Raw genomic sequence first — 24266 nt, 5'->3', positions numbered from 1 at the left:
TCACCAGAAGCAGCTTAGTCATGCTGGCCACATGACCCAGAAGCTGTACGCCAGCTCCCTTGGCTAATAAAGCGAAATGAGTGCCGCAACCCCAGTGTCGGCCATGACTGGACCTAATGGTCAGAGGTCCCTTTACCTTTTTAATAATTAAACAGTTTACACTAATGAATTACAATAAATAATGGTGCAATCCAAATTTCAAAGGTCAGTACTTCCAAGTCCCAAGATGTGTCTCTAATGCTACTCTGAGGATAGAGACAGGCTTCACAAAAGTGGAGGCTAGAGTGTGGGTGACCACACTCAATTATTTGCAAGGCAGATGTAAAAAGCCATTGCCTGATGGGCAACACAACATCCGTCTCCCCTCACATTTCCACTTGCAGACGCTCCATTTAACGAAGAAACATTTCAGTTCCTCTAGCCTCCTTTCTTTCACTACACAACGTGTGCAGAGGCCATCAAAAGCAACTTTCTACCATTTGCCCTCTTTCCCGAATGAGGCCAGTGCCATTCAAAGTGCGTTAGAGCTCAATGAACCACTGTCTGTTGCATTGCAGCACATTGTGCGCTTGCGTTGCTTTCACTGCTAAAAGGGGGCACTAAACTGCTTGGCTTCGCCAGGCTGTATGGAGCCACAATCCTGGGAAGCGGTGGGCAAACAGGCAAGCGGTTTAACCAAAACGAATTTGCGGATTGCACCAACCTCTGTGAGATGGATGGCCCAGAAGAAGGGGGTCTGCGGAACGGTATCCAACACCAGAAGCGCAGCTTTCCCGACAACTTTTGCTATGGAGAACAGCCAGCCCACATCCTTAAAGCAATCTGCTAACATCTGCAGCAAGAACAAAGTTCTGGAAGGAAAGTCACAACACCGATCAAAATATTCTTCTGGTACTTGGTTAAAAATACCGTATTTTTCGCTTCATAAGATGCACTCCCCCCCCCCAAAAAAAAAGTGAGGGGAAATGTGTGTGCGTCTTATGGAGCGAATGCAGGGGGGAGGCAGGCAGGAAAAGCCCGCAAGAGCCGCACACAAGCTCTGCACGGCTCTTGCGGGCTTTTCCCCAGGAGGGAGAAGGGACTGACGCGGCCAGTCAGTCCCTTCTCTGTCCTTGTAGAAAAGCCCGCAGGAGCCGCTCGCTCCTTAAAGGGTGCGCGGCTCCTGTGGGCTGTTGCGGGAGGTGGGGGTATTGCCATAGCCACGTACAGCCCCTCCGGCCGGGAGAGGTTGGGTGCGGCTATGGCTTCTTTAGCCGTGCACAACCTCTGCAGCCGGGATAGGCTGCGCGTGGCTATGGCAGAAGCCAAGACAGCGAGCAGGATGGATCCCGATCACTGTCTTGGCTTCTTTGCTCTTTGGGGCTGGGGGGACGGACCCGGGCTTCCCCTGGCAGCCCTAGAAGCTCTTTGGGGCTGGCGGTGGAAATAAGATTTTTTTTCTTGATTTCCCCCTCTAAAAACTAGGTGCGCCTTATGGTCTGGTGCGCCTTATGGAGCGAAAAATATGGTACCTAGCAGGAGACTGTTAATGAGGGTGAAAGAGGAGAGCGCAAAATATGGTCTGAAGCTCAACATCAAAAAAACAAAGATCATGGCCACTGGTCCCATCACCTCCTGGCAAATAGAAGGGGAAGAAATGGAGGCAGTGAGAGATTTTACTTTCTTGGGCTCCATGATCACTGCAGATGGTGACAGCAGTCACGAAATTAAAAGACGCCTGCTCCTTGGAAGAAAGGCGATGGCAAACCTAGACTGCGTCTTAAAAAGCAGAGACATCACCTTGCCAACAAAGGTCCGTATAGTAAAAGCCATGGTTTTCCCAGTAGTGATGTATGGAAGCGAGAGCTGGACCATAAAGAAGGCTGATCGCCAAAGAATTGATGCTTTTGAATTATGGTGCTGGAGGAGACTCTTGAGAGTCCCATGGACTGCAAGAAGATCAAATGCATCCATTCTTAAGGAAATTAGCCCTGAGTGCTCACTGGAAGGACAGATCCTGAAGCTGAGGCTCCAATACTTTGGCCACCTCATGAGAAGAGAAGACTCCCTGGAAAAGACCCTGATGTTGGGAAAGATGGAGGGCACAAGGAGAAGGGGACGACAGAGGACGAGATGGTTGGACAGTGTTCTCGAAGCTACAAACATGAGCCTGACCAAACTGCGGGAGGCAGTGGAAGACAGAAGTGCCTGGAGTGCTCTGGCCCATGGGGTCACAAAGAGTCGGACACGACTAAACGACTAAACAACAACAAAGCAGGAGAACATAAATCACAGAAGTCAATAAATGATCAAGGAGTCAAAGAAAGTGCCCAATGGGGTTACAACATTTTGGGCTTGTTCGTTCAGAGACAGGCAAATGAGAGTCAGGGTGGAGGTATGGAATATTATAAAGGTGTATAAATGACGAAAGTAGACAGCGAAGAGTTTCCCTTTTCTTCTCATAACTATGGAGCTTTCATACATCCAACAAAGTGAAGTATTTGAAGATTCAGGAGGGATAAAAAGGTAGAATTTGGCCTTTGACACCATCAACCATAACATCCTTCTGGACCGTCTAGAGGGGCTGGGAGCTGGGGGCACTGTCATACAGTGGTTCCGCTCCTTTCTCCTGGGCCGGGTCCAGAAAGTTGTGTTGGGGGGATGAGTGTTCAGACGCCTGGGCTCTAACTTCTGGGGTGCTTCAGGGTTGCGTCCTCTCCCCCATGCTTTTTAATATCTATATGTAGCCACTGGGAGAGATCATCAGGCGGTTTGGGCTGGGTGTTCATCAGTATGCAGATGACACCCAGCTCTACCTTTCCTTTAAATCAGAACCAGCAAAGGCAGTGAAAGTCCTGTGTGAGTGCCTGGAGGCGGTTGGAGGATGGATGGCGGCTAACAGATTGAGGATGAATCCTGACAAGACAGAAGTATTGTTTTGGGGGGACAGGGGACGGGTGGGTATGGGGGATTCCCTGGTCCTGAATGGGGTAACTGTGCCCCTGAAGGACCAGGTGCACAGCATGGGAGTCATTTTGGACTCACAGCTGTCTATGGAGGTGCAGGTTAATTCTGTGTCCAGGGCAGCTGTTTATCAGCTCCATCTGATACGCAGGCTGAGACCCTCCCTGCCCACAGACTGTCTCGCCAGAGTGGTGCATGCTCTAGTTATCTCCCGCTTGGACTTCTGCAATGCGCTCTACGTGGGGCTACCTTTGAAGGTGACCCGGAAACTGCAATTAATCCAGAATGTGGCAACTAGACTGGTGACTGGGACTGGCCGCCGGGACCACATAACACCGGTCCTGAGAGATCTGCATTGGCTCCCAGTACGTTTCCGAGCACAATTCAAAGTGTTGGTGCTGACTTTTAAAGCCCTAAATGGCCTCGGTCCTGTATACCTGAAGGAGCATCTCCACCCCCATCGTTCAGACTGGACACTGAGGTCCAGCGCCGAGGGCCTTCTGGCGGTTCCCTCATTGCGAGAAGTGAGGTTACAGGGAACCAGACAGAGGGCCTTCTTGGTAGTGGCGCCCACCCTGTGGAACACCCTCCCTTCAGATGTGAAGGAAATAAGCAGCTATCCTATCTTTAAAAGACATTTGAAAGCAGCCCTGTTCAGGGAAGTTTTTAATATTTAATGCTGTACTGTTTTTAACATTTGATTGGGAGCCGCCCAGAGTGGCTGGGGAAACTCAGCCAGATGGATGGGGTATAAATAAATTATTATTATTATTATTATTATTATTATTATTATTATTATTGGATTTATTCACACAGTGCATAGTTAAATAATGGAGGCAGTGAAGGCCACTACTTTGGATGGCTTTAAAAGAAGACTGTACAAATTCATTATCAATGGCTATTGTTCTCCTGCTACTGTCCAGTACAGTGGTGCCTCGCAAGATGAAATTAATCCGTTCCGCGATTCTCTTCGTCTAGCGGTTTTTTCGTCTTGCGAAGCAAGCCCATTGACAGCTTAGCGGATTAGCGCTATTAGCGGTTTAGCGGCTTTTAGCGATCAGCTGATAAGCGGCTTAGTGGCTTAGGAAAAGGGGGGAAAGGGGGGAAAAAACCCGCAGGAACTCGCAAGACATTTTCGTCTTGCGAAGCAAGCCCATAGGGAAATTCGTTTTGCGAAGCGCCTCCAAAACGGATAACCCATTCGTCTGACAGGTTTTCCATCTTGCGAGGCGTTCGTCTTGCGGGGCACCACTGTATTTTTCTGATTATCACTTGCTGGGAATCTAAAGTGATTAGAGCTGCTCTTGCACGCAGGAGCTGTTTGTGGGCTTCTGGTTGTAAGAACAGGATGTTGGAGTAGAGGAGGGTTTCCCAGACTTGGGTCTCTAGCTGTTTTTGGACTACAGTTCCCATCATCTTTGACCACTAGTCCTGCTAACTAGGGATGATGGGAGTTGTAGTCGAAAACAGCTGGAGACTTAAGTTTGTGAAACCCCTGGACTAAAGCCAACAGGGCTCTTCTTATGTTTGGCCTTCCAAATGTGCACTTCTCAATTTTTCCTCTGAATTTCACAATGTAGTTCTTCAGCCAAGTGATGTATGCAAAAATGAATATGCCGAGGCAAAGCATGCGTAGAAGTGCATATAATCGTGAAAATAACACGACTGGGGAAATCACTTTGCAAAAAAGATATGCATACGAGTAGAAATTTACACCCAAATTTGGGATGTTTATAAAAAATATGTTAAAAAATACAATAATAGTTTTGACTAGCATTCGAGTGATAAAGGAACTAAAAGGAGGTGGACTACAATTAAGGATTTATTATGTTTTCAGAATGTATTAGAAAAATTATATAGAAAGGTTTATTGTTTTGTGTACATTCAAATGTAAGATAAAACATATGCAAAGGGACTTGACAGGAAGTCAAGTTGAAGAAAAGATTTTGGAAAATAAAAGGGGGGAAAATTTTTACTTTCATTATTATCATTTTCTGTGCGGGTGTGGGTGTGTGGGTGTCTGCACATATGCGTGTAGTTGTATGCAATGTTTGGGAGGAAATAAGACGGTAAATAACAAATAAAATATTGATGTATGTAATTTTTATTTCTTAATTATATTTAGTGGTAGTATGGCTGTATTGTTTTTTGTAACATAAAACCATTCAATAAAAATTATTAAAAAAGAAAAGAAATTTACACCCAAATGCTGATGACATTTCATGACATTTCATGTTGTTGTAAGATATTCCTCCTCACCTCATTTCCATGGGAATGGCATAAAGGACCTTCAACTTCGGCGAGTCCAAGGTCTGCATGTTGGCTTTTGGGGAAAGATCTGCCGAGAACAAGACAGGAAGTCAGGGGAAATTAAAGAACAGGCAAGGGTTGAGAGTGGCAGTAGAAATGGAACTGGAACGAAGTCGAGAAGAGAGAGAGAGAGAGAGAGAGAGAGAGAGAGAGAAAGAAAGAAAGAAAGAAAGAAAGCCTGGTCTCAATATGCTTAGGGGGATCCCAAGGTGAAGAACACCACACTGCCCCATTAAAACCCCCCAAAAAGGGCTGGCCCACCCGGAACTCAGTCCAATGAGGACTGAGCATGCTTAGTAGCTGTGGAATGTTGAGGGTCCGTGCAAAATTCTCCCCGACTGTTTATAGGGGCACTCGGGAACCTGTGCAAGGGAGTTTGCCAGACAACCAATAAGGCGATGTACCATATTTTTCGCTCTATAAGACACACTTTTCCCCTCCTAAAAAGTAAGGGGAAATGTGTGCGCATCTTACGGAGCGAATGCAGGCGAGAGGCTCTGCTCAGCGCTCCCTTTAAAGAGCCCCGTGGAGCGTGTGTGTGGCTCTTGGGGGCTTTTCCCCGAGGAGGGAGAAGGGCTGCCCCCAAGAGCCGCACACGCTCCGCGAGCACTTTAAAGGGAGTGCGGCTCTTGGGGGAGCCTTCCTCCCGCTGCCCTCAAGAGGCTTCGCACGGCTATCCCATAAGCCAGGACAGCAAGAGGCTATCCCAGAAGCCAGATCCCTCTTGCTGTTCTGGTTTATGGGATTCAGGATATTTTTTGTCTTGTTTTCCTCCTCCAAAAACTAGTTGCGTCTTATGGTCTGGTGCGTTTTATAGAGCAAAAAATACGGTAATCTTGATGTCATGTGATTGAAAGGTGGGCAACCCCACCCACCCGCCCCATTTAGCCCGAGTCTGATCCTAATATAATAATACCGTATTTTTCCGTGTATAAGACTATATTTTTTCCTAAATTTTTGAAGTTTAAGGTAAGGGGTTGCCTTATACAAGGATAGTGCATGGTGCGTTTTCCCAAAAAATAGTGGGCGGGTCCCAAAAAATAGTGGGCGTCTTATACACGGAGGAGTCTTATACATGGAAAAATACGGTAATTATTATTAATTAAAGTTATATACCACCCTACATCTGTAAATCTCAGGGCAGTTCACAACATAAAATTACAAAAGAGGCAGGTGCACAGACTTTTGTGTGTGGTGTGGTGTCTGAGCAGAGCCCTTCATCTGATAAGGTGAGCTCCAATTCATCGTTGTTGCAATTAAACAACAACAATATGCCCTTCACCCTAAGGTCCCAGGGTGAGTTGCAACAATTCAAAACAGCTTACATTATCGCAAAACGACTTAAATCAAAATGAAAAAGCGTTTAAAAAACAACTCAAAGGCACAGGAGTCTTTGAGTTACTTTTTTAAAGAAAAAAAATCAGTGGGTTTAACAAATGATAAATATTTAAATTTGTTAGTTTGGGTTTTTTTACAGGTGCCATAAGACACCATTATCATTAATTATTATTACTACCCCCCCAACCCTAAGGTGCCATGCATGAGTCACAACATTAAAGCACAGTGTTAAAAACAGTTTAAAACAACTTAAAGATAAAGGTAAAGGTAAAGGGACCCCTGACCATTAGGTCCAGTCGTGGCCGACTCTGGGGTTGCGGCGCTCATCTCGCTCTATAGGCTGAGGGAGCCAGCGTACAGCTTCCGGGTCATGTGGCCAGCATGACTAAGCCGCTTCTGGCGAACCAGAGCAGCACACGGAAACGCCGTTTACCTTCCCGCCGGAGTGGTACCTATTTATCTACTTGCACTTTGAGGTGCTTTCGAACTGCTAGGTTGGCAGGAGCAGGGACCGAGCAACAGGAGCTCACCCCGTTGCGGGGATTCGAATCACCGACCTTCTGATCAGCAAGTCCTTGGCTCTGTGGTTTAACCCACAGTGCCACCCACTACAATCCTCCAAGTGAGGCGGGTCCTAAAAACACACACATCAAGTGTCAAAAGCCAGGGTAAAAAAAGTGCGTCCAGGTAAGCGTGTGTTAAATAGGTTTTAAGTTTACAATATCATTCTCATTTCATTTGGCCTGAAAATCTGATTTCTTCGCCCAGCGAGGAAATCACTGTCATTTTGCAGGGTGGGTGGGGGAGAGTGGAAAGCTGCCCTGAGCCCCCAGGATATAGCAGGGAGGAAATAAAGAGGGGGAAAAACCCCACGGGTGCAACATACCACACTTGGGTCCAGTCTCTTCCCAGGGGATGGGTTCCAAATCCTGCAATGAAACGTGAGGTTTGGAGCCCCGTCATCCAGAAAAGGAAAAACACCTAACACCTATCGGGAAGCGCTTATTGCTCAGTGGGTAGAGCAGCAGGTCACGAGTTCAAATCCTGACATTTTTAGGTAGGGCTGGGAGAGAAGGACCCTGGCTAAAAACCAGGAAGAGAGCTTCTGCCAGTCAGTGTAGACCAGGCTTCCTCAACCTCGGCCCTCCAGGTGTTTTTTTGGCCTACAATTCCCATGATCCCTAGCTAGGACCAGTGGTCAGGGATGATGGGAATTGTAGTCTCAAAACATCTGGAGGGCTGAGGTTGAGGAAGCCCAGTGCCAGTCAGTCAGTTTTATTGCACATAGTCAAAGGCTATCACAATGTACACAGAATCACTCAACAATTAAAAAAATATATACTGGATTGATACAAAAAACTTAAAACATTTATGTTATCAAGACATTACCTACTCTAAACAGAGCTATAAAAGTACCTTAATATACAAATTAAGACATTAAAGAATAAAATTTATAAGCTAAAATTATCACATGGCCACTTAGATATTAAAAAATGATGTTAATTAATACAGTGCGCAATTATATTCGGAGTTTGGTGATAAGGATAAAATATAGCTTGATATAGATAGGGTCAAATAAATTCATCTCCTCTACAGTTGGTGGCTACCTTGGCTATATAATTTGCTCTAATTTTCCTAGCGGCAGTTGCAAAGAGTGCTACACGCCAGGTCACATACTTATCTGTTTCTGCAAGGAGATATAAAATCATGTCAGAGGGGTTCTAGCTAGGGGACCTTGTCATTATAAAGTAAAGGGACCCCTGACCGTTAGGTCCAGTCGTGACTGACTCTGGGGTTGCGGCGCTCAGCTCACTTTATTGGCCGAGGGAGCAGGCGTACAGCTTCTGGGTCATGTGGCCAGCATGACTAAGCCGCTTCTGGCGAACCAGAGCAGCACACGGAAACGCCATTTACCTTCCCGCCAGAGTGGTACCTATTTATCTACTTGCACTTTGACGGGCTTTCGAACTGTCATTATAGATGATGCTAAAAGAGAGGCAGGAATATTTACCGGCATCTCTGTGTCCGTGTTTGTGGGCTCGCGGACCCTCCTGTCCTCCGCAACGGCCACTGTTATGCGTCGCCCGTGAACCAGGCTCCCGTTCATCCGCTTGATGGCGAGCTTGACCATGTCAGCGGACGCCAGCTCCAGAAACGCAAAGCTGCGGAGAAGGAGAAGCGACGTCAGCAATTGCGCCATGGTGGCATTTCAATCTCTCCAGAAAAAAGAGAGCCAGGGAAGGAGAATCGCTCAGCGTGGGCTAAGGACATGTGCTACATGCCCTTCTGGAACCACACGCCAGTGGTGGGCGGGGCCAGAGGCATAAGTGGGAGGGGCCACCGAGTATATACAGTGGTACCTCTGGATGCGAACAGGATCTGTTTCAGTTGGCAGCCCATTTCCAGGATCGGAGCGGTGGTATTTTAACTCTGTTCGCTCTCTCCTGCAGCTATACTCAGTCCAAAACTTTCCCCCATCTTCTCCAGCCACCAAGGGGGGTTTAGTATTTTTTACCGATGGAAATTTAGTCCTTTACAATAGGCTTTCCGAGGACCTTCAGCTTTTATCCTCATTGCTTCAATCTATTTACAAAAGGGGAAGGTGGATTTCCTGTTTTAGACCTCCCCGTTTCGACACCAAATTAAGACGTTTAAAAATCCAATTCTCCGCTCTACTCACGGGTAATTGCTTTAAGATCAAATTGTCCACAGGAAAAGGTCAGCACTCTCCGGCAACAGCTATGCGGCTTCGCTCCGTGGAAGAAGCAGTCAATTCAAAGCACCGCGCCGCTCACCCCACGTCGCTCCGGATCCCCGAAACCGGGTTTCCCCGCGAGTAGGGGAGGCGCAAAAGGTGCCAGCCGAATCCCACGTTCACAGGCTTCACCCGCCTGTGATTTTTAGTGGGTCTCCGCCTTTGCCGTGGCGGCCAGACCCAGATTTCCACGAGGCAAATTCCTCCCGATCAGAGGAATTCAGCCATTGCCGGAGGCACCAACAGGATCCGTTTCAGAGCCCCGTTCGCATCCTGAAGCGAACGCAATGCGTGTCTGGCAATTCACCGCTTCCGCGCATGCACGTGACGTCATTTTGAGCATCTGCGCATGTGTGAGTGGCAAAACCCGGAAGTAACGGGCTCCATTACTTCCGAGTCGCCGCGGAGCACAACCCGAAAAGGCTTAACCTGAAGCAACTTCAACCCGATGTATTACTGTATGGTTTACAAGTCTCAGCCAGACAAAAGGAAGCATGGATGGTACAAAGCAGGTGAGCGAGAGGCGTGGTCTAGGGAGAGCTGCGAGGGCCAGATCGGTCGGCCTCAGGGGCCACAGTCCTCCCACTCTTGGGGGAAAGTGGGCAACAGCAACCTACTGGGGGCAGCAGGAGGCGTCCAAGTCAAAGGAGGTGGAGCCAGATAAAAGCAGGAGGGGGGCAAAGACCCCCAAAGCAGGCAGGGTATAGTCTCTCCCCATTCTCTTCCTTCATCTGAGCATCACCACAGATGGAAAGGAATGCATTCAGCCCCCCAGGCTATCCGCCCATAATGGGAAGATCTCGCAATGAAGGAAGGTGAGGATAGATGACCCCACCTAGGCCTGAAGTCACGCCCCCCCCCACCAGGCCTCAAAACTGTCCAAAATTCCTTTTGTCTTCTAAAAACCCACAGCTACAGCTTTTCTGTGGATTCTCACAAGATGCTGGTACATCGGCAAAATGTTATTCTTTTATCAGCACGAGAAGGCTTCAAAAGGCTCATGAATAGGCTCTGTCATTGCCAAGAATACTCAGGCCTGAGAACTGACTTTTATCTCATTCCAGTTGCAACATCTGAACACTCTGAAACCCCTTGGCTTCTCACCCCCCCACCTTTCCTGGGAAGAGTCCACAATAGTCCCAAGACAGCTTTCTGTTCATGCTCAGAGGAACTCATGGGCAGGACTCCCGAGGGAGGAGAAAGGGGAGGGAACTGGAATGGGAATATATACTCTGTGCACATGACTGTGAACTTGTGCATGTTTTTGTGAGTTATCACACTTGCTCCTTCTATCCGACATCAGGAACCACAAGGCAGAGAAACCAGTAGGAGAACACTTCAATCTCCCAGGACATTCTATACAAGATCTCAAAGTAGCTGTTCTATTACAAAGGAATTTCAGAAATAGACTGGAAAGAGAAGCTGCTGAATTGCAACTTATTACCAAACTTAAAACCATGGAGAGACCTGGTCTGAACAAAGACATTGGATTCTTATCTCATTATACATGACAAAGCCATTTTTCACCCTCTCACCCCTTGCTTTTTCCTGTAAGACCTATTGCAGTCGTTAAGAGTCGTCAACAGGCTCATCACAGCTATCTGCCAATCACCCAATCCCACCACCCTTCTGAGCAATACCCCACCCCACCTTCTCACTATATAGAAGGGTCTGGTGACTTCTGTTTCAGTGTATCTGAAGAAGTGTGCATGCACACGAAAGCTCATACCTAGAACTAACTTAGTTGGTCTTTAAGGTGCTACTGGAAGGAATTTTTTGTTTTGACTATGGCAGACCAACACGGCTACCTATCTGTAACTCCTTCTACCAGTTCATGGATGGTAGAAATAAAAGCCTTTTCTCCGAAACTATTCCTTGTGTCTGTTGACTCCCATCTCCCTTTCCCGGGCGCAATATTTTTCCCACCCGAGGGCAAAGCCTCATAAGGCTACAGCAAGGCCAAAGAGGATCACCCTCGTGGGAGGGCGGACGTTCCCCAATCCCTGAACGGAGGGTTATCAAAGGTTTCTTCCAAGACCTCCTGTTTAGAGCAGGGTGTACCTGGTAAAAGTTGTCTTGTGCTTCTTGACCGTCTTCACGCCAAACTCCCTGAAGGCGAGCGCTAACTCTGTCTAAGATAGAAACAAGAGAGGAAGATTCACAACGGGATAGACACCCCACCCCGAAAATCACTCCCGGGCTAAACCAAGAGAGATCCCTGCAGTTTAGTTACAGCACACAAAGGGATATATTTAGAGGCAAGTCCCTGAGTTTCAAATCTAAGGCACTGCCTGCACGGTGAATTTAAAGCAGTACTGAATTTAAAGCAGTACTGAATTTAAAGCAGTACTTAGCCTGGAGAAGATGGGACGCAGGTGGCGCTGTGGGTTAAAGCCTCAGCGCCTAGGACTTGCCGATCGAAAGGTCGGCGGTTCGAATCCCTGCGGCGGGGTGCGCTCCCGCTGCTCGGTCCCAGCGCCTGCCAACCTAGCAGTTCGAAAGCACCTCCGGGTGCAAGTAGATAAATAGGGACCGCTTACCAGCGGGAAGGTAAACGGCGTTTCCGTGTGCGGCTCTGGCTCGCCAGAGCAGCGATGTCACGCTGGCCACGTGACCCGGAAGTGTCTCCGGACAGCGCTGGCCCCTGGCCTCTTAAGTGAGATGGGCGCACAACCCCAGAGTCTGTCAAGACTGGCCCGTACGGGCAGGGGTACCTTTACCTTTACCTTTACCTAGCCTGGAGAAGAGGAGGTTAAGGGGTGATATGATAGCCATGTTCAAATATATAAAAGGATGTCACATAGAGGAGGGAGAAAGGTTGTTTTCTGCTGCTCCAGAGAAGCAGACACGGAGCAATGGTTCCAAACTACAAGAAAGAAGATTCCACCTAAACATTAGGAAGAACTTCCTGACAGTAAGAGCTGTTCGACAGTGGAATTTGCTGCCAAGGAGTGTGGTGGAGTCTCCTTCTTTGGAGGTCTTTAAGCAGAGGCTTGACAACCATATGTCAGGAGTGCTCTGATGGTGTTTCCTGCTTGGCGGGGGGTTGGACTCGATGGCCCTTGTGGTCTCTTCCAACTCTATGATTCTATGAGAACTTTAAACAGTCATGGCTTCCTCCAAAGGAATCCTGGGAGGTGGAGTTTTTGTTTAAGGTGCTGAGCGCTAGGTGACCCCCCCCCCCTCACTGAGCTGCAATTCCCAAAGTCCTTTGGGAAGGACTGATCACTCGACTATTCACAGAATCAGAGTTGGAAGGCACCCAGGGGATCATCTAGCCCAACCCCCTGAAATGCAGAAATATGCAGCTGGCCCTTACAGGGGTCGAACCTGCAACCTTGGCGTTATCAGCACCACACTCTAACCAAGTGAGCTATCCAGTAATGCAATGTTAACGATAATGGTAAAAATTTCCTTAAATGGGGATATTTACTTATGTTAAATTACTGTGTATTTTTAACATGGGTTTTTTCTCCCCTTTGGCAGTAGCCCTCGTGTGATTGGCTGAGTCACATGAGAGAGGCATTCCATTCCGTTGTGACTGTTATTCCAGTAACTGTCGTTTTTTTTAAACTGCTTTCTGCTCCTCTCTGTGCGTATGTGAGGAGAATGGCTGCTCTGCTGAGGACAGTGTGTGTCCGTGTGATCTGTCTGAAGTGAAACTGTAGCCTTTAAGACCTTTCTCACGGGTAGGAAGAGCATTGCTCCCGGGGAAGGGGTTAATTCAGAGAAAGAGTCTTTATTCCTGCTATCCGGAGTAGCAGAAAGGCACCTGCGTGATTGATTCACAGCAAGCACACCTGAAAGCATTTTACAAAGAGTTTATATCTATTTTCCAGGTCCTCTTTCCCTCCCCTTTCCCAGGGATTCAGCCTCACGAGTTTTGCACACGTATGTTGGTAGAAACAATCTCCATTCATGATGCAGTATGGGCACCCAACCAAGTGGCCGTGATACATTGCTATGGACATCGGACTGGACCAAGTGATACAGCTAGAAAACAGAAACGTTAATCGGGAGAAACCTGCACAGGAGCTCTCGATAAGGAACAAAGTGAATAAGCATGAGATTGTAAATGTATTCTTCTCGGTTATATGTTTATAAAAGTAGAGTTTTTTTGAATATAAAGAGTCTGGACATTGTATAGTCTTTACAAAGAAGTTACCAATCACCTAGAAGAGTTATTTAGCTTCCTAGCTGTAAGCTACTGTGTTACTTTACATATCATCATACATTTATATATACCCACAACATGCAATGCAGGAATCTTTCTGGCCAACGTGGAACTTGAACCCACAACCCTGACATTAAGCGTCTCCTGCTCTACCAACTGAGCTATCCCAGGTGATAGCTCAGTTGTGCATAGTTCTGCGAAGGGAACAGGGGTCTCCTAAACACTCTCAGCACCCTTAACCAACAACATTTCCCAGGATTCTTTGGGGGAAACTGTGACCCCTTAATGTGGCATGGTAGTGTTTAAGTACATAGTGCAGATGGACGGGGTGAAGGTGGGCTAGAAACTGGGGTGGGTGGAGACTTCTGAGCCAGATTATGCCCACAAAGCTGTACCACATGACTGTGTCACATGACCACGCATGTCCTGGGTTGTAGACAGAGGTAACCCATGCCTGGGTCCCACCTTCTCGCTGGACATTTCCCTTGCCCAATATACATCCTTGTAAGAGAGACACATTTATGATGGATGTGTTAGTTTAAAGAGGAGGGTTGCAGATGACAACTTAGGTGAAAACCAAAACGTGGAGTATCTAGACCATATCACAGACCCATTTTTCACGGCTTAATATACATCATGAAGAAAAAGGCAGTCGGCGGAAGTGTATATTCCGAAACAGAAAGCACCAAGCCTCACCTCCTTGATATCCAATGGGAGATTGCCGACAAAAAGTTCAGATTCTTTTTTCTTGAAGGACCCTGGAAGGAGAAAACCAAAGGAATTTTTGAGAAAGAGATGCCTCCCACTCCCCACAAATAAGGGGTTTGGTTTGCCACCCTAAGGCCTCATCTGCAGTATACACATTTAAAGCAGTATCGTACTGCTTTAAACAGACGCAGCTTCCCCCAAAGAATCCTGGGAAACTGCAATTTGTTCAGGGTGCTGAGAGTTGTTAGGGGACCCCCCTATTCCCTCCCCCGAGCTACAATTCCCATAGTCCCCCGTGAAGAGGGATTGACTGATTAATCCACTCTGGGAATTGTAGCTGTGCCAGGAGAACGGGGGGTCTCCTAACAACTCTCAGCACCCGTAACAAACTACAGCTCCCAGAATTCTTTGGGGGAAGCCACGACCATTTAAGTGCTATTAAAGGTAAAGGGTCCAGTCGCGGACGACTCTGGGGTTGCGGCCCTCATCTTGCTTTATTGGCCGAGGGAGCCGGCGTACAGCTTCTGGGTCATGTGGCCAGCCTGACTAAGCCACTTCTGGCGAACCAGAGCAGCGCACAGAAACGCCGTTTACCTTCCCGCCGGAGTGGTACCTATTTATCTACTTGCACTTGACATGCTTTCGAACTGCTAGGTTGGCAGGAGCAGGGACTGAGCAATGGGACCTCGCCCCATCGCGGGGATTCGAACCGCCGACCTTCTGATCCGCAAGCCCTAGGCTCTGTGGTTTAACCCACAGCGCCACCTGTGGCCCTAGTCAGTCACTGTCAGATTTGGCCTAATCCCCTGTGAGGGATAAATGTCAGTTCCCAGGATTCTCTGGGGCGATTCTCTGGGGATTCTCTGGGGCGAAGCCACGCACTCTAAATGCGCATTATGCTGTGAATGTGGCCTAAACTGGCCTAAACTGGCACTTCCTCTGATGGGCTCTGGCTCCACCAATCGCCAGCTTTCGCTCCACCCACATTTGGGCTCCTTGCCTTGTGCCCCACCATCCACTCCTAGGATGTGGGGGGTGGAGAACATGGACGTTGCGCAGCTGAGCACACTAACCCCCTCACCCAGTAAAAATGGCTCCGGCACAAGCACAAAACCTCCAGCCGGCCTGCCTGCCACTTGTCGGCTGCTTTCCAACCTGCCTGCCCCAAACGAACAAAGATAATTCAGAGACAGGACACAGCTATAAATAACCGGACAATGGCTTTCTGACTTCTGACCCCAGTGAGGGGAGAAATGTTTGGCCGTAAAGCATTATGCCCTGTTCAGAAGCCTGCAGGCACATTGTGTGGAAAGAAAACCCAGCCGAGAGGGCTGGGAGGAGAAAGGAGCACCGCGGTTCCCGTTTTCCTGAAACGGGTGCCAAAGGAAAACACACACACACACACACTCCTTAAAAACAGCCCAAGATTTTGCAGCCAGATTGGTTTGGGGCAGGGAACGGGGCATAAATCTCTGCAGGGAAACTAAAATGTTTTTCCTTTTCCTTTTTTAAACTTTATTCCAAAACCGAAAAAGAATTACAAACATCTAATTCAAAATCCATATTTGTTTTGTAACATAAGCCTATTACATAGTTGAGCAAATTAAAATATACCTAATTACTGTATATAAATTCAAGGCGATTAGAAATACAGTGGTACCTCAGGTTACATACACTTCAGGTTACATAGACTTCAGGTTACAGACTCCGTTAACCCAGAAATAGTGCTTCAGGTTAAGAACTTTGCTTCAGGATGAGAACAGAAATTGTGCTCTGGCGGCGCGGCAGCAGCAGGAGGCTCCATTAGCTAAAGTGGTGCTTCAGGTTAAGAACGGACCTCCGGAACGAATTAAGTACTTAACCTGAGGTATCACTGTATTATATTAGAAATGTTTATAAATTCCCCTATACCCCCCACTCCCCTTCCCCCATGTGTGATCTCAATTTTTTCCCCTTCTTCCATCTTGTTGTGTTGTTGTAGTTTAATAATTATTCCATTTATTCTTTTATTATTTCCTTGCTTACCCCTGCACGTTTTACATATTATCTATTAATATTCCAGTTCCGGAACCATATTGCTTTATTGGCCGAGGGAGCTGGCATATAGCTTCCGGGTCATGTGGCCAGCATGACTAAGCCGCTTCTGGCGAACCAAAGCAGCACACGGAAACGCTGTTTACCTTCCTGCCGGAGTGGTACCTATTTATCTACTTGCACTGCATGCTTTCGAACTGCTAGGTTGGCAGGAGCAGGGACTGAGCAATGGGAGCTCACCCCATCGCAGGGATTCGAACCGCCAACCTTCTGATCAGCAAGTCCTAGGCTCTGTGGTTTAACCCACAGTGCCACCCAAAAGCAGTAAATAAGGAAATCCTCCACGCCGCAACACTGTGTTGCAGATGCCATTTGTTTATTACTCCCCAGCCCAAACATTTTCAAAAACTGAGCAGCACAAATTTACCAGGATGCCTTGGTGGAGCTGCTTTGACATGCTTCTTCAGAGTTTTGCCATTATTCCTCTCATTGCCAGGGTTTGACCTGAAAACCAAGTTCAGAGAAACCTCAGATGTCATGTGTGTTGATAGAAGAATTATTTCCAAAGGGGAAAGAAATTGGGTAACACATTCATCGCAGCAAAATTTGGCCTTTCTCGCACATCAACCTGAGTCATGGTTTATTAAATCATGACTCAGTATTATATGTTTCAACTCTGCCCCAGCAGCTTTACTGTGGTTTGTTTAATCAACTGAAACCGTGGTTTGTTGCTGGCTTACAAACTTTGGTCTAACTCGGTATAAGGCAGCTTCCGATGGAGCCCAGTGGCCTCTGGAGGGTCAAAGGTTCCTCAGCCCTGATACAATCACACAGAGAGATGGAAAACTCCGCAGAAATAAAATTGCACTCTCAACCACCATAAAAGGCAGAAATTTAACATCCCAATAATAGGGCTGGGCGACATCTGGTTTTCAACATTGCAATATATCACCGGCTAAACGTTGTGATGTACTGATATATCACAGTCTGAAAATAAGGATGGAACTATGCCCAGGGTGATGTTGAAAGGGCTGGGATTCTTTTTAAAAACTTCACTTGACACCAAAAAGGGGGGGGGGGACTTCATAGGCAAAAGGTGAGCCTCTCAGAGAAGATCATTCTACCATCTGGGAGCCACCACTAAAAAGGCCATGACAGCCAACCTCCTTAATTCAGGCTGAGGAACAAAATCCACGTTTATTTGTAATCATACTAGCTCACATTCAGCCATTGCTTGGATATCTAAGGCCTTCTCTGAGCCACAGCTTATCCTCTACCCCAAATACTCACATCTTCAAAGGATCCATGGAGACATCAACCTGAAAAGGAGACCAGAAGTAATTATTATCAATTTAAACAACAACAGCAGCAACCACCAGGAAGAAATAAAGTTACTGGAATGGCCTTTCATCATTTCCCCCTCCAAGAGCAAATGTGAGTGGCGCAGTGCCAATCATTTTGGGAGCAAAATGGAGCCACCAAAAAACAAGACAGCATTTTCTAAATACTATGGGGTAAGGGCTCATTAGGTAAAAATATTTAACCTTGTGGTGGTTACTAACAGTCATTATGTCACAATAAAGTTTCAAAAATTTAAAAGGAAAAAATCCCAATAGTTAGCTCTGCAAGTATTAAGGTTGTAAAAGAGATGTGAGGAATGTGTGGTCCTCCAGATGTTATTTAACTACAATTCCCATCTGCCCCAGGAAGCATGGCCTGTGTGTGTGGTCATATTGCAAATCGTAATAATGATCATCATAATAACCAAAATAATCATAATATCCTTTTCGTGGTACACATGTTTTACAAGCCCAGTATCTGGGCACAGCCTTAGCTCAGTTGCTTATTTTTGATCAGCTAATTAGAATAGCAGAATAACAGAATTGTCGTTGGAAGGGACCCCAAGAGTCATCTAGTCTAACCCCCTGCAAAACAGGAATCTGTTGCTCAAAACTGCATTTTTACTGCCAAAGAAGGACAGAACTTTCTTTTTGTATGTGACAACAGCAGCAAGAACACTCATCGCAAAATATTGGAAGACACAAGATCTACCCACTCTGGAAGAATGGCAGATGAAGATGATCGACTACATGGGACTGGCAGAAATGACCGGCAGAATCCGAGACCAGGGAAAAGAGTCGGTGGAAGAAGACTGGAAGAAGTTTAAAGACTATTTGCAGAAACACTGTAAAACTAAGGAATGCTAGAGGGATGTTGGGACGCAGGTGGCGCTGTGGGTTAAAGCCTCAGCGCCTAGGACTTGCCGATCGAAAGGTCGGCGGTTCGAATCCCTGCGGCGGGGTGCGCTCCCGCTGCTCGGTCCCAGAGCCTGCCAACCTAGCAGTTTGAAAGCACCTCCGGGTGCAAGTAGATAAATAGGGACCGCTTACCAGCGGGAAGGTAAACGGCGTTTCCGTGTGCAGCTCTGGCTCGCCAGAGCAGCGATGTCACGCTGGCCACGTGACCCGGAAGTGTCTCCGGACAGCGCTGGCCCCTGGCCTCTTAAGTGAGATGGGCGCACAACCCCAGAGTCTGTCAAGACTGGCCCGTACGGGCAGGGGTACCTTTACCTTTACCTAGAGGGATGTTGGATAGTAACTAAGTGGTTTTCAGCTGTAATGCTTAAGAGATAGAAAATAAGGATTTGAAATAAGCAAAAGATTTAATGGTGAGGACTTGCTGAACAAACAATTTTGAACTGGAATATAAGAAAGGGTGGTATGAGGAGGTCTGGAAAGTAAGGTAAAAGAAAATATGTAAATGGAATTTATACATTTTTTTGTTGTTTCTAAATTGTTTTTAATTTTCTGTATTTTTGTATTCCTGTTTTTTTCTTCTTTTTTCTGTTATTATGTATTAACCCTGAAAATTTTAATAAATATTTAAAAACAAAAACAAAAAAACCTGCATTTTTACTTTGTAGTGTTGCAACTCCCTCTGGGGCCAAAGGAACTCCTCTAATGGGTCACAGGTTCTCCACCCTAAGCAATGGAGAGAGGGGGAAAGGGAGAAGGAAATAGGGTGGGGGGAGGGACTGGAGATAGAGCAGGAAGCAAGAAATTAGACTCCCCATGATCGTCCCCCTTCCAAGGCGAATTAAAAACAGAGATATCTAGCCATTTCAGGAGAAGAGGAACCCACAGCGTCAAGGGCCAAGGCAACCTCCCCACACTTTCTCTGGGGCCATACCTGAGCCGCGCTGCAACGCTGGCAGGGCGGCGTGCGGACGCAGCTGCCGGGCGCGCTTCGAATCCGGAATCAATCCGCATTCCTCCGTCCCGCAGGACTTTTATTGGAAAGGGAGAGTTGCAAAACACGGATAGCAGGGTGCCGTTTCTGTGAGCGCTCTTACCAGCAGCTCCCCCAGTCCTTGCTGGCTAAAGCGCAGCTGCAGAACCCGCGCCATGTAATAAAAGCAGGGAAGAGACTTTTTAATACCACCGCTCCGCTCCTTTTATTCAATTTAAATAGTGGCGCGACAGATCTCGCAGCTGTAATGGATTGCGGTGCGCCGGTTTTTATTTTTGCAGAGGCGGGAATGTTTCTCCGCGCCGGAGTTTCTCGTGCAGGAAGAGCTACTTTGCAAACGAGAGACGTGCTTGCAAAAAGGAAAAGGAAGAAGTCCCTCCCCGCTCGCCAGGGCAATTTTAGATTATTATTTTTTGCGCGAGGGACGCGTGGCTTTTAAAAACTCTTAAATGGAGGTTTTTGCAAACGCGCCGTGGACCCAGTGAAATAATTTCGCGAGGCAGATCTGGGATCACCCAGCCGGGAAAGCATGAGACCCTTAAATCCCAGGTTGAGTAAAAGATTCCTGTTTCGCAGGGGGGTGGACTGGATGACCCTCGGGGGTCCCTTTCAACTCTGCAATTCTTCGATTCTAATTAGCCGATCAAAGCAAAGCAAACGAGCGAAGGCTGTGCACAAATGGCTTGGCTTGTAAAATATGCAGAGCACAATTCCAGAGCAGGCATTTTAAAAGTCAAAGGCAGTGCCGGATTTACGTATAAACTAAACAAGCTATAGTTTATAGTTTACAGTGGTGTCCAAACTTTTTTCAAAGAGGGCCAGACTTGATGAAGTGAAGGGCTGTGGGGGCCGGCCAAAGGGACAACCAAAGTTTTTGACCTTTTTAAGGATTGAAGTTGTTGAGGGTTGTTTTTTGTTTTGTTTTTACACCAGGAAATAAACTTCCAAAGGGGCCAGATCCAGATTAGGCCCCCCAAAACAGACTTTGGACATGCCTGGTTTAGGGCCCCACTCTCTTGGGAGCCCCCCAAAAAATTAAAGGGGGAAAAACTGGATGTACATTTCTAAACTATAAGATAAAAAACAAATAGAGTAAAACCTACTTACAGCAACAGTGTTTTGTGTTGTGTAGATACTTATTAGGTCCATAAATTACCATATAGCATACATTCAACACAAAAAACAGTGACAATTTATTGTTGACCAAGAACAGCAAGAACAGACATATAAAGGGCCTCATTACCTTCAGTAGCCGAGAGCCTCATCAAACCTAAACCCAGCCCTGCTCAAAGGATTATTATTATTATTTCTATACCTCAATCAAGGGCCACAGGGCACTTTACAATATAAAAACACAAAAATAGTAACAAATGAAAACAATAATCCTCACACACATAGTTTAAAAGGTCATAGATTGTTTATGCAGCCCAAGGCCTGGGAGAAGAGGAAAGTTTTTGCCTGGTGCCTAAAGACATGTAATGAAGGTGCCAAGTGAACCCCATTGGAGACAACAATTCACATATAGGGAGCCACTGCGGAAAAGGTCCTGTTCTCATGTTGCCACGCTGGACCTCTCACAAAGAAGGCACACAAAGAAGGGCCTCAGATGATGGTTGCATGTCCCAGGTCGGTGCATGCTTTTACTCGGGAGTAAGCCTCATGCGTGGCAGTGGGATTTGCTCCTGAGATTGTCGCTGTGCCGAAACCCAATTGGTTTTCCCAAATAAACCCATGCATAGGATCGTGGCTTTCCAAGACAGGATCCAGAATTCAGCAGCACGGTGGAATTTATAACAAGAAAACGTTGTGTCAGATTTCACCCATCCTGTCCCTCTTGCTTACTCGCGAGCAAGTTCTGTATAAAGTGCATTCAACGTGCATTTAATGAGCATGAGTTCCCACAAAAAATCCTAACAGCTACCATTCCCAGCACCCTTAACAAACTACAGTTCCCGGGATTCTGTAGGGGCGAGTCATGTCCTTTAAATGTGCATCGGGTGTGCTTTAAATGTATGCAGCGGATGGCAACATTTTGTTTTTAAATAGCACTTTTGGAGTCCCCAGTCTGGGCTCATTTGTAAAAGCTCCCTCCTTATCTTTCTGCATTACAGTCTGTGGCAGTGGCCAGGAAGAATGAATATGTACAATGCTTTGAATAAATATGCATATTTTAAAACACGAACCACTTAGGAAAGAAATTAATATGCTGGTCCCTTTACTATGGTGATTATCAATGGCTAGAGATGGATGCGTTTTTACAGAGATTAACAGGCTGGTATAGACAGGGATTTAAAAAGAAAACAATATTTATAGCTTGCTCTTCATTGAATCCTTTCAATCCCAGAGCAGGGAACAAAGTATTAAAAAATTAGGGGTGGGGGTGGGAATGGCAATATGCAAAACTTTTGATAGCATGTAAGACGGATCCAATAAAAGACAAAAATAACCGTGCTGTTGTAAGGTAAACAAGCAAAACTACAGTGTCAAAAATGAAAATTTCCAGTTTAAGCAAATATGTAAGTAACAACAAACAAACACAATATATTGGGAGCCTTTTGTGGTTTACTGGTTCAAGTGTGTTGGACTAAGAACCGGGAAATGGATGGACAGACAGATCTGTACGTGGATGTGTGGACACATACAAATCAGTCCATTCATTCTTCCCCCCCCCCCCATACACTGGAGCGGCTGGGGCAACCCTGCTTTTGCTCGACGGGACCCCCGGCCGCTGCTTTTCCACGCCGTCCCAAGGTGCCAAAACCCAGTCAGATGTGTGGGGTACAAATAATAAAATGACTATTATTATATGGATAAACAGACACATGCATCTGAATGGATGGAAATGGAAGACTGGAGAGGTAGATTTGTATGTGGGTGGATGGGCAGGTACGAATCTGTCTGTCGCTGGATGGATGGATGAATTGGTATTGTACCTCGATCAATGGGCATAGACGGACGGTTAGACCAATTTCGGCATGGACGGCTAGAGGCAGACCTGGACATGGAGGGATGTGCGGACACAGACATGGATGGATAGAGAGACAAACAGATACATATATGGATGACCGACAGGCATGGACATGGGGGGACATGGATGTATAGACAGACTTGTATAAACATGACTGGACCAGGTGAATAGACAGAAAGTCAAACAGGGGGATGATGAAGAGGCAGACATGTTGCATTTAGACAGACGAAAGGAAGAAAGTGTAGATATATATGAGCGTGATGAAATATATATGTGGATGGATGGAATATATCTGTATGGAAGAACACATGAATATTTGTACATGAAGTGATGGATGAGAATATTCATGGGTGGATGGACAGAAAGAACCTGCCTCCAGTGTTACAACTACTTAGAGTAAACCCCTTGGAACTGATGGGCATTCTCTTGAGAATTATAGGATTAGAACTACCAAAACAGTATAGTTGTTTGCTTTTTATGCATGCTACTACAGCCGCAAGAATGTGATTTGCCCAAAAGTGGGAAGATGAAGAGGTCTCGACGAAAGATTGGATACAGAAATTAATGGAGTATGCAGAAACGGCGAAACTTACTGGAAGAATAACAAATAAAGATAACAAACAAACTCTTTATAAAGGAATGGAAGTGGGTTATTGTGTATTTACAAGCAAATTGTAAACGGATTAAGACATTGGTAGGATTATTGCGAAAACCTGCAGTGTGTGTGTGTGTGTGTGTGTGTGTGTGTGTGTGTGTGTGTGTGAATGAGATCTATATCAGAATAGACGAATAAAAGAATAAGTTAAGATAATTTGGAGCATGCAGGAAAAGATGGGAGGGGATGTAAGGAACTGCAGAAGGAGGGGGAAGGGAGTCGAAATCGAAAATGTTAAAATCTGGCAAAATAATATAAATGTATATAAATGAAAATAACTAACACGACTAGCATGACTAACGCGATCCATTGATTTCAAGGGGTTTACTTTGAGTTGGAGACAATCTATAGAAAAGGAGGAAGAAAGGGGAGGATGGAGAAGTAATGTTTATAATTCACCACGCAACCTTTTTTTTTTTTTTGTAAAGTGCATGTGTACTAAATCTCAAACCTTGAAGCAAAGCTGGCGTACAAGCCCCGTGAAAACGCGCAAGTTGCGCGCCCGGACTCCGCTCCTCGCCTCTCTCTTCCGCGCCCAGAGGCCGGACCCCTCGCGGCTCTCCAGGCCGCCCCCTCCGGATCTGGGCGGGGAGGCTTCTTGCGAGAGCCAGCCGCCCTCTCGCCTTCCCTGTCCGGCAGCAGCGGCGGGAGAGGCGCCTTGGGACGGCGTGGAAAAGCAGCGGCCGGGGGTCCCGTCGAGCAAAAGCAGGTAAAAGCAAAACCAAACAGCGGAGCCCGAGGGCGCCATGGGGCGACCTCACCCCAGGGCTGGGTAAAGGAGAGGGAGGGATGATCCTTTGCCGCCCCCTTCCCGCTGTGTAAAAGGATCCCCCTCTTGGAAAGACCCCTTTCCATGCCCCTAATAGCCTTGAGAGGCACTCGCCTCTTGTTTTCTGGCCCCCTCCCACCCCCAGGACCAAGAAGCCCCACTTCTGCCTGCTAGCTGGATCTCCCACAAATTATTTTTCTCCCCTGCCTCTTATTAGGAAAAGTCTATGTCTTTTTTCCTTTCCAAAAATGAAAATTTAAGACCCCTTCTGTCTGCTGCAAAGGGTTTAGGAGATATAACTTGTTTGATCTCACCTCCCCCCCAAAAAAAGTGGGGAAGCACTCGTGGCCCTTCCTTCCAAAG

General features: G+C 46.7%; 1 protein-coding gene and 1 long non-coding RNA gene across 4 annotated transcripts in view; one reads left to right on the top strand and one right to left on the bottom strand.

The window, feature by feature from the left end:
* Positions 1–24266, bottom strand: part of TDRD10 (tudor domain containing 10) — a gene marked incomplete at its 5' end in the record, with an annotated part of 38475 nt that overhangs the window by 6699 nt on the left and 7510 nt on the right. For 2 of the 3 annotated variants that reach the window (XR_013834047.1, XM_079958220.1), the window contains 9 exons: positions 704–851; positions 5203–5281; positions 7478–7520; positions 8603–8753; positions 11408–11478; positions 14217–14278; positions 16690–16766; positions 17553–17581; positions 23586–23882. Coding sequence is in view for 1 of the 3 variants with exons in the window: in XM_079958220.1 (XP_079814346.1) it covers positions 704–851; positions 5203–5281; positions 7478–7520; positions 8603–8753; positions 11408–11478; positions 14217–14278; positions 16690–16766; positions 17553–17581; positions 23586–23882 (957 nt within the window). Of the gene's footprint in view, positions 1–703; positions 852–5202; positions 5282–7477; positions 7521–8602; positions 8754–11407; positions 11479–14216; positions 14279–16689; positions 16767–17552; positions 17582–23585; positions 23883–24266 lie in introns of those variants that run through there. The other variant, XR_013834046.1, reaches the window with a different exon arrangement.
* Positions 12786–13474, top strand: LOC307205873. Its single transcript, XR_013834142.1, has 2 exons — positions 12786–13035; positions 13186–13474. It is a non-coding gene; the product is annotated as an uncharacterized lncRNA (long non-coding RNA).

This window comes from Podarcis cretensis (assembly GCF_951804945.1).
Source record: "Podarcis cretensis genome assembly, chromosome: 16".
Lineage (NCBI taxonomy): Eukaryota > Metazoa > Chordata > Lepidosauria > Squamata > Lacertidae > Podarcis > Podarcis cretensis.
The sequence above is the reverse complement of the archived record's forward strand: the minus strand, read 5'-3'. Positions and strand labels throughout refer to the sequence as shown.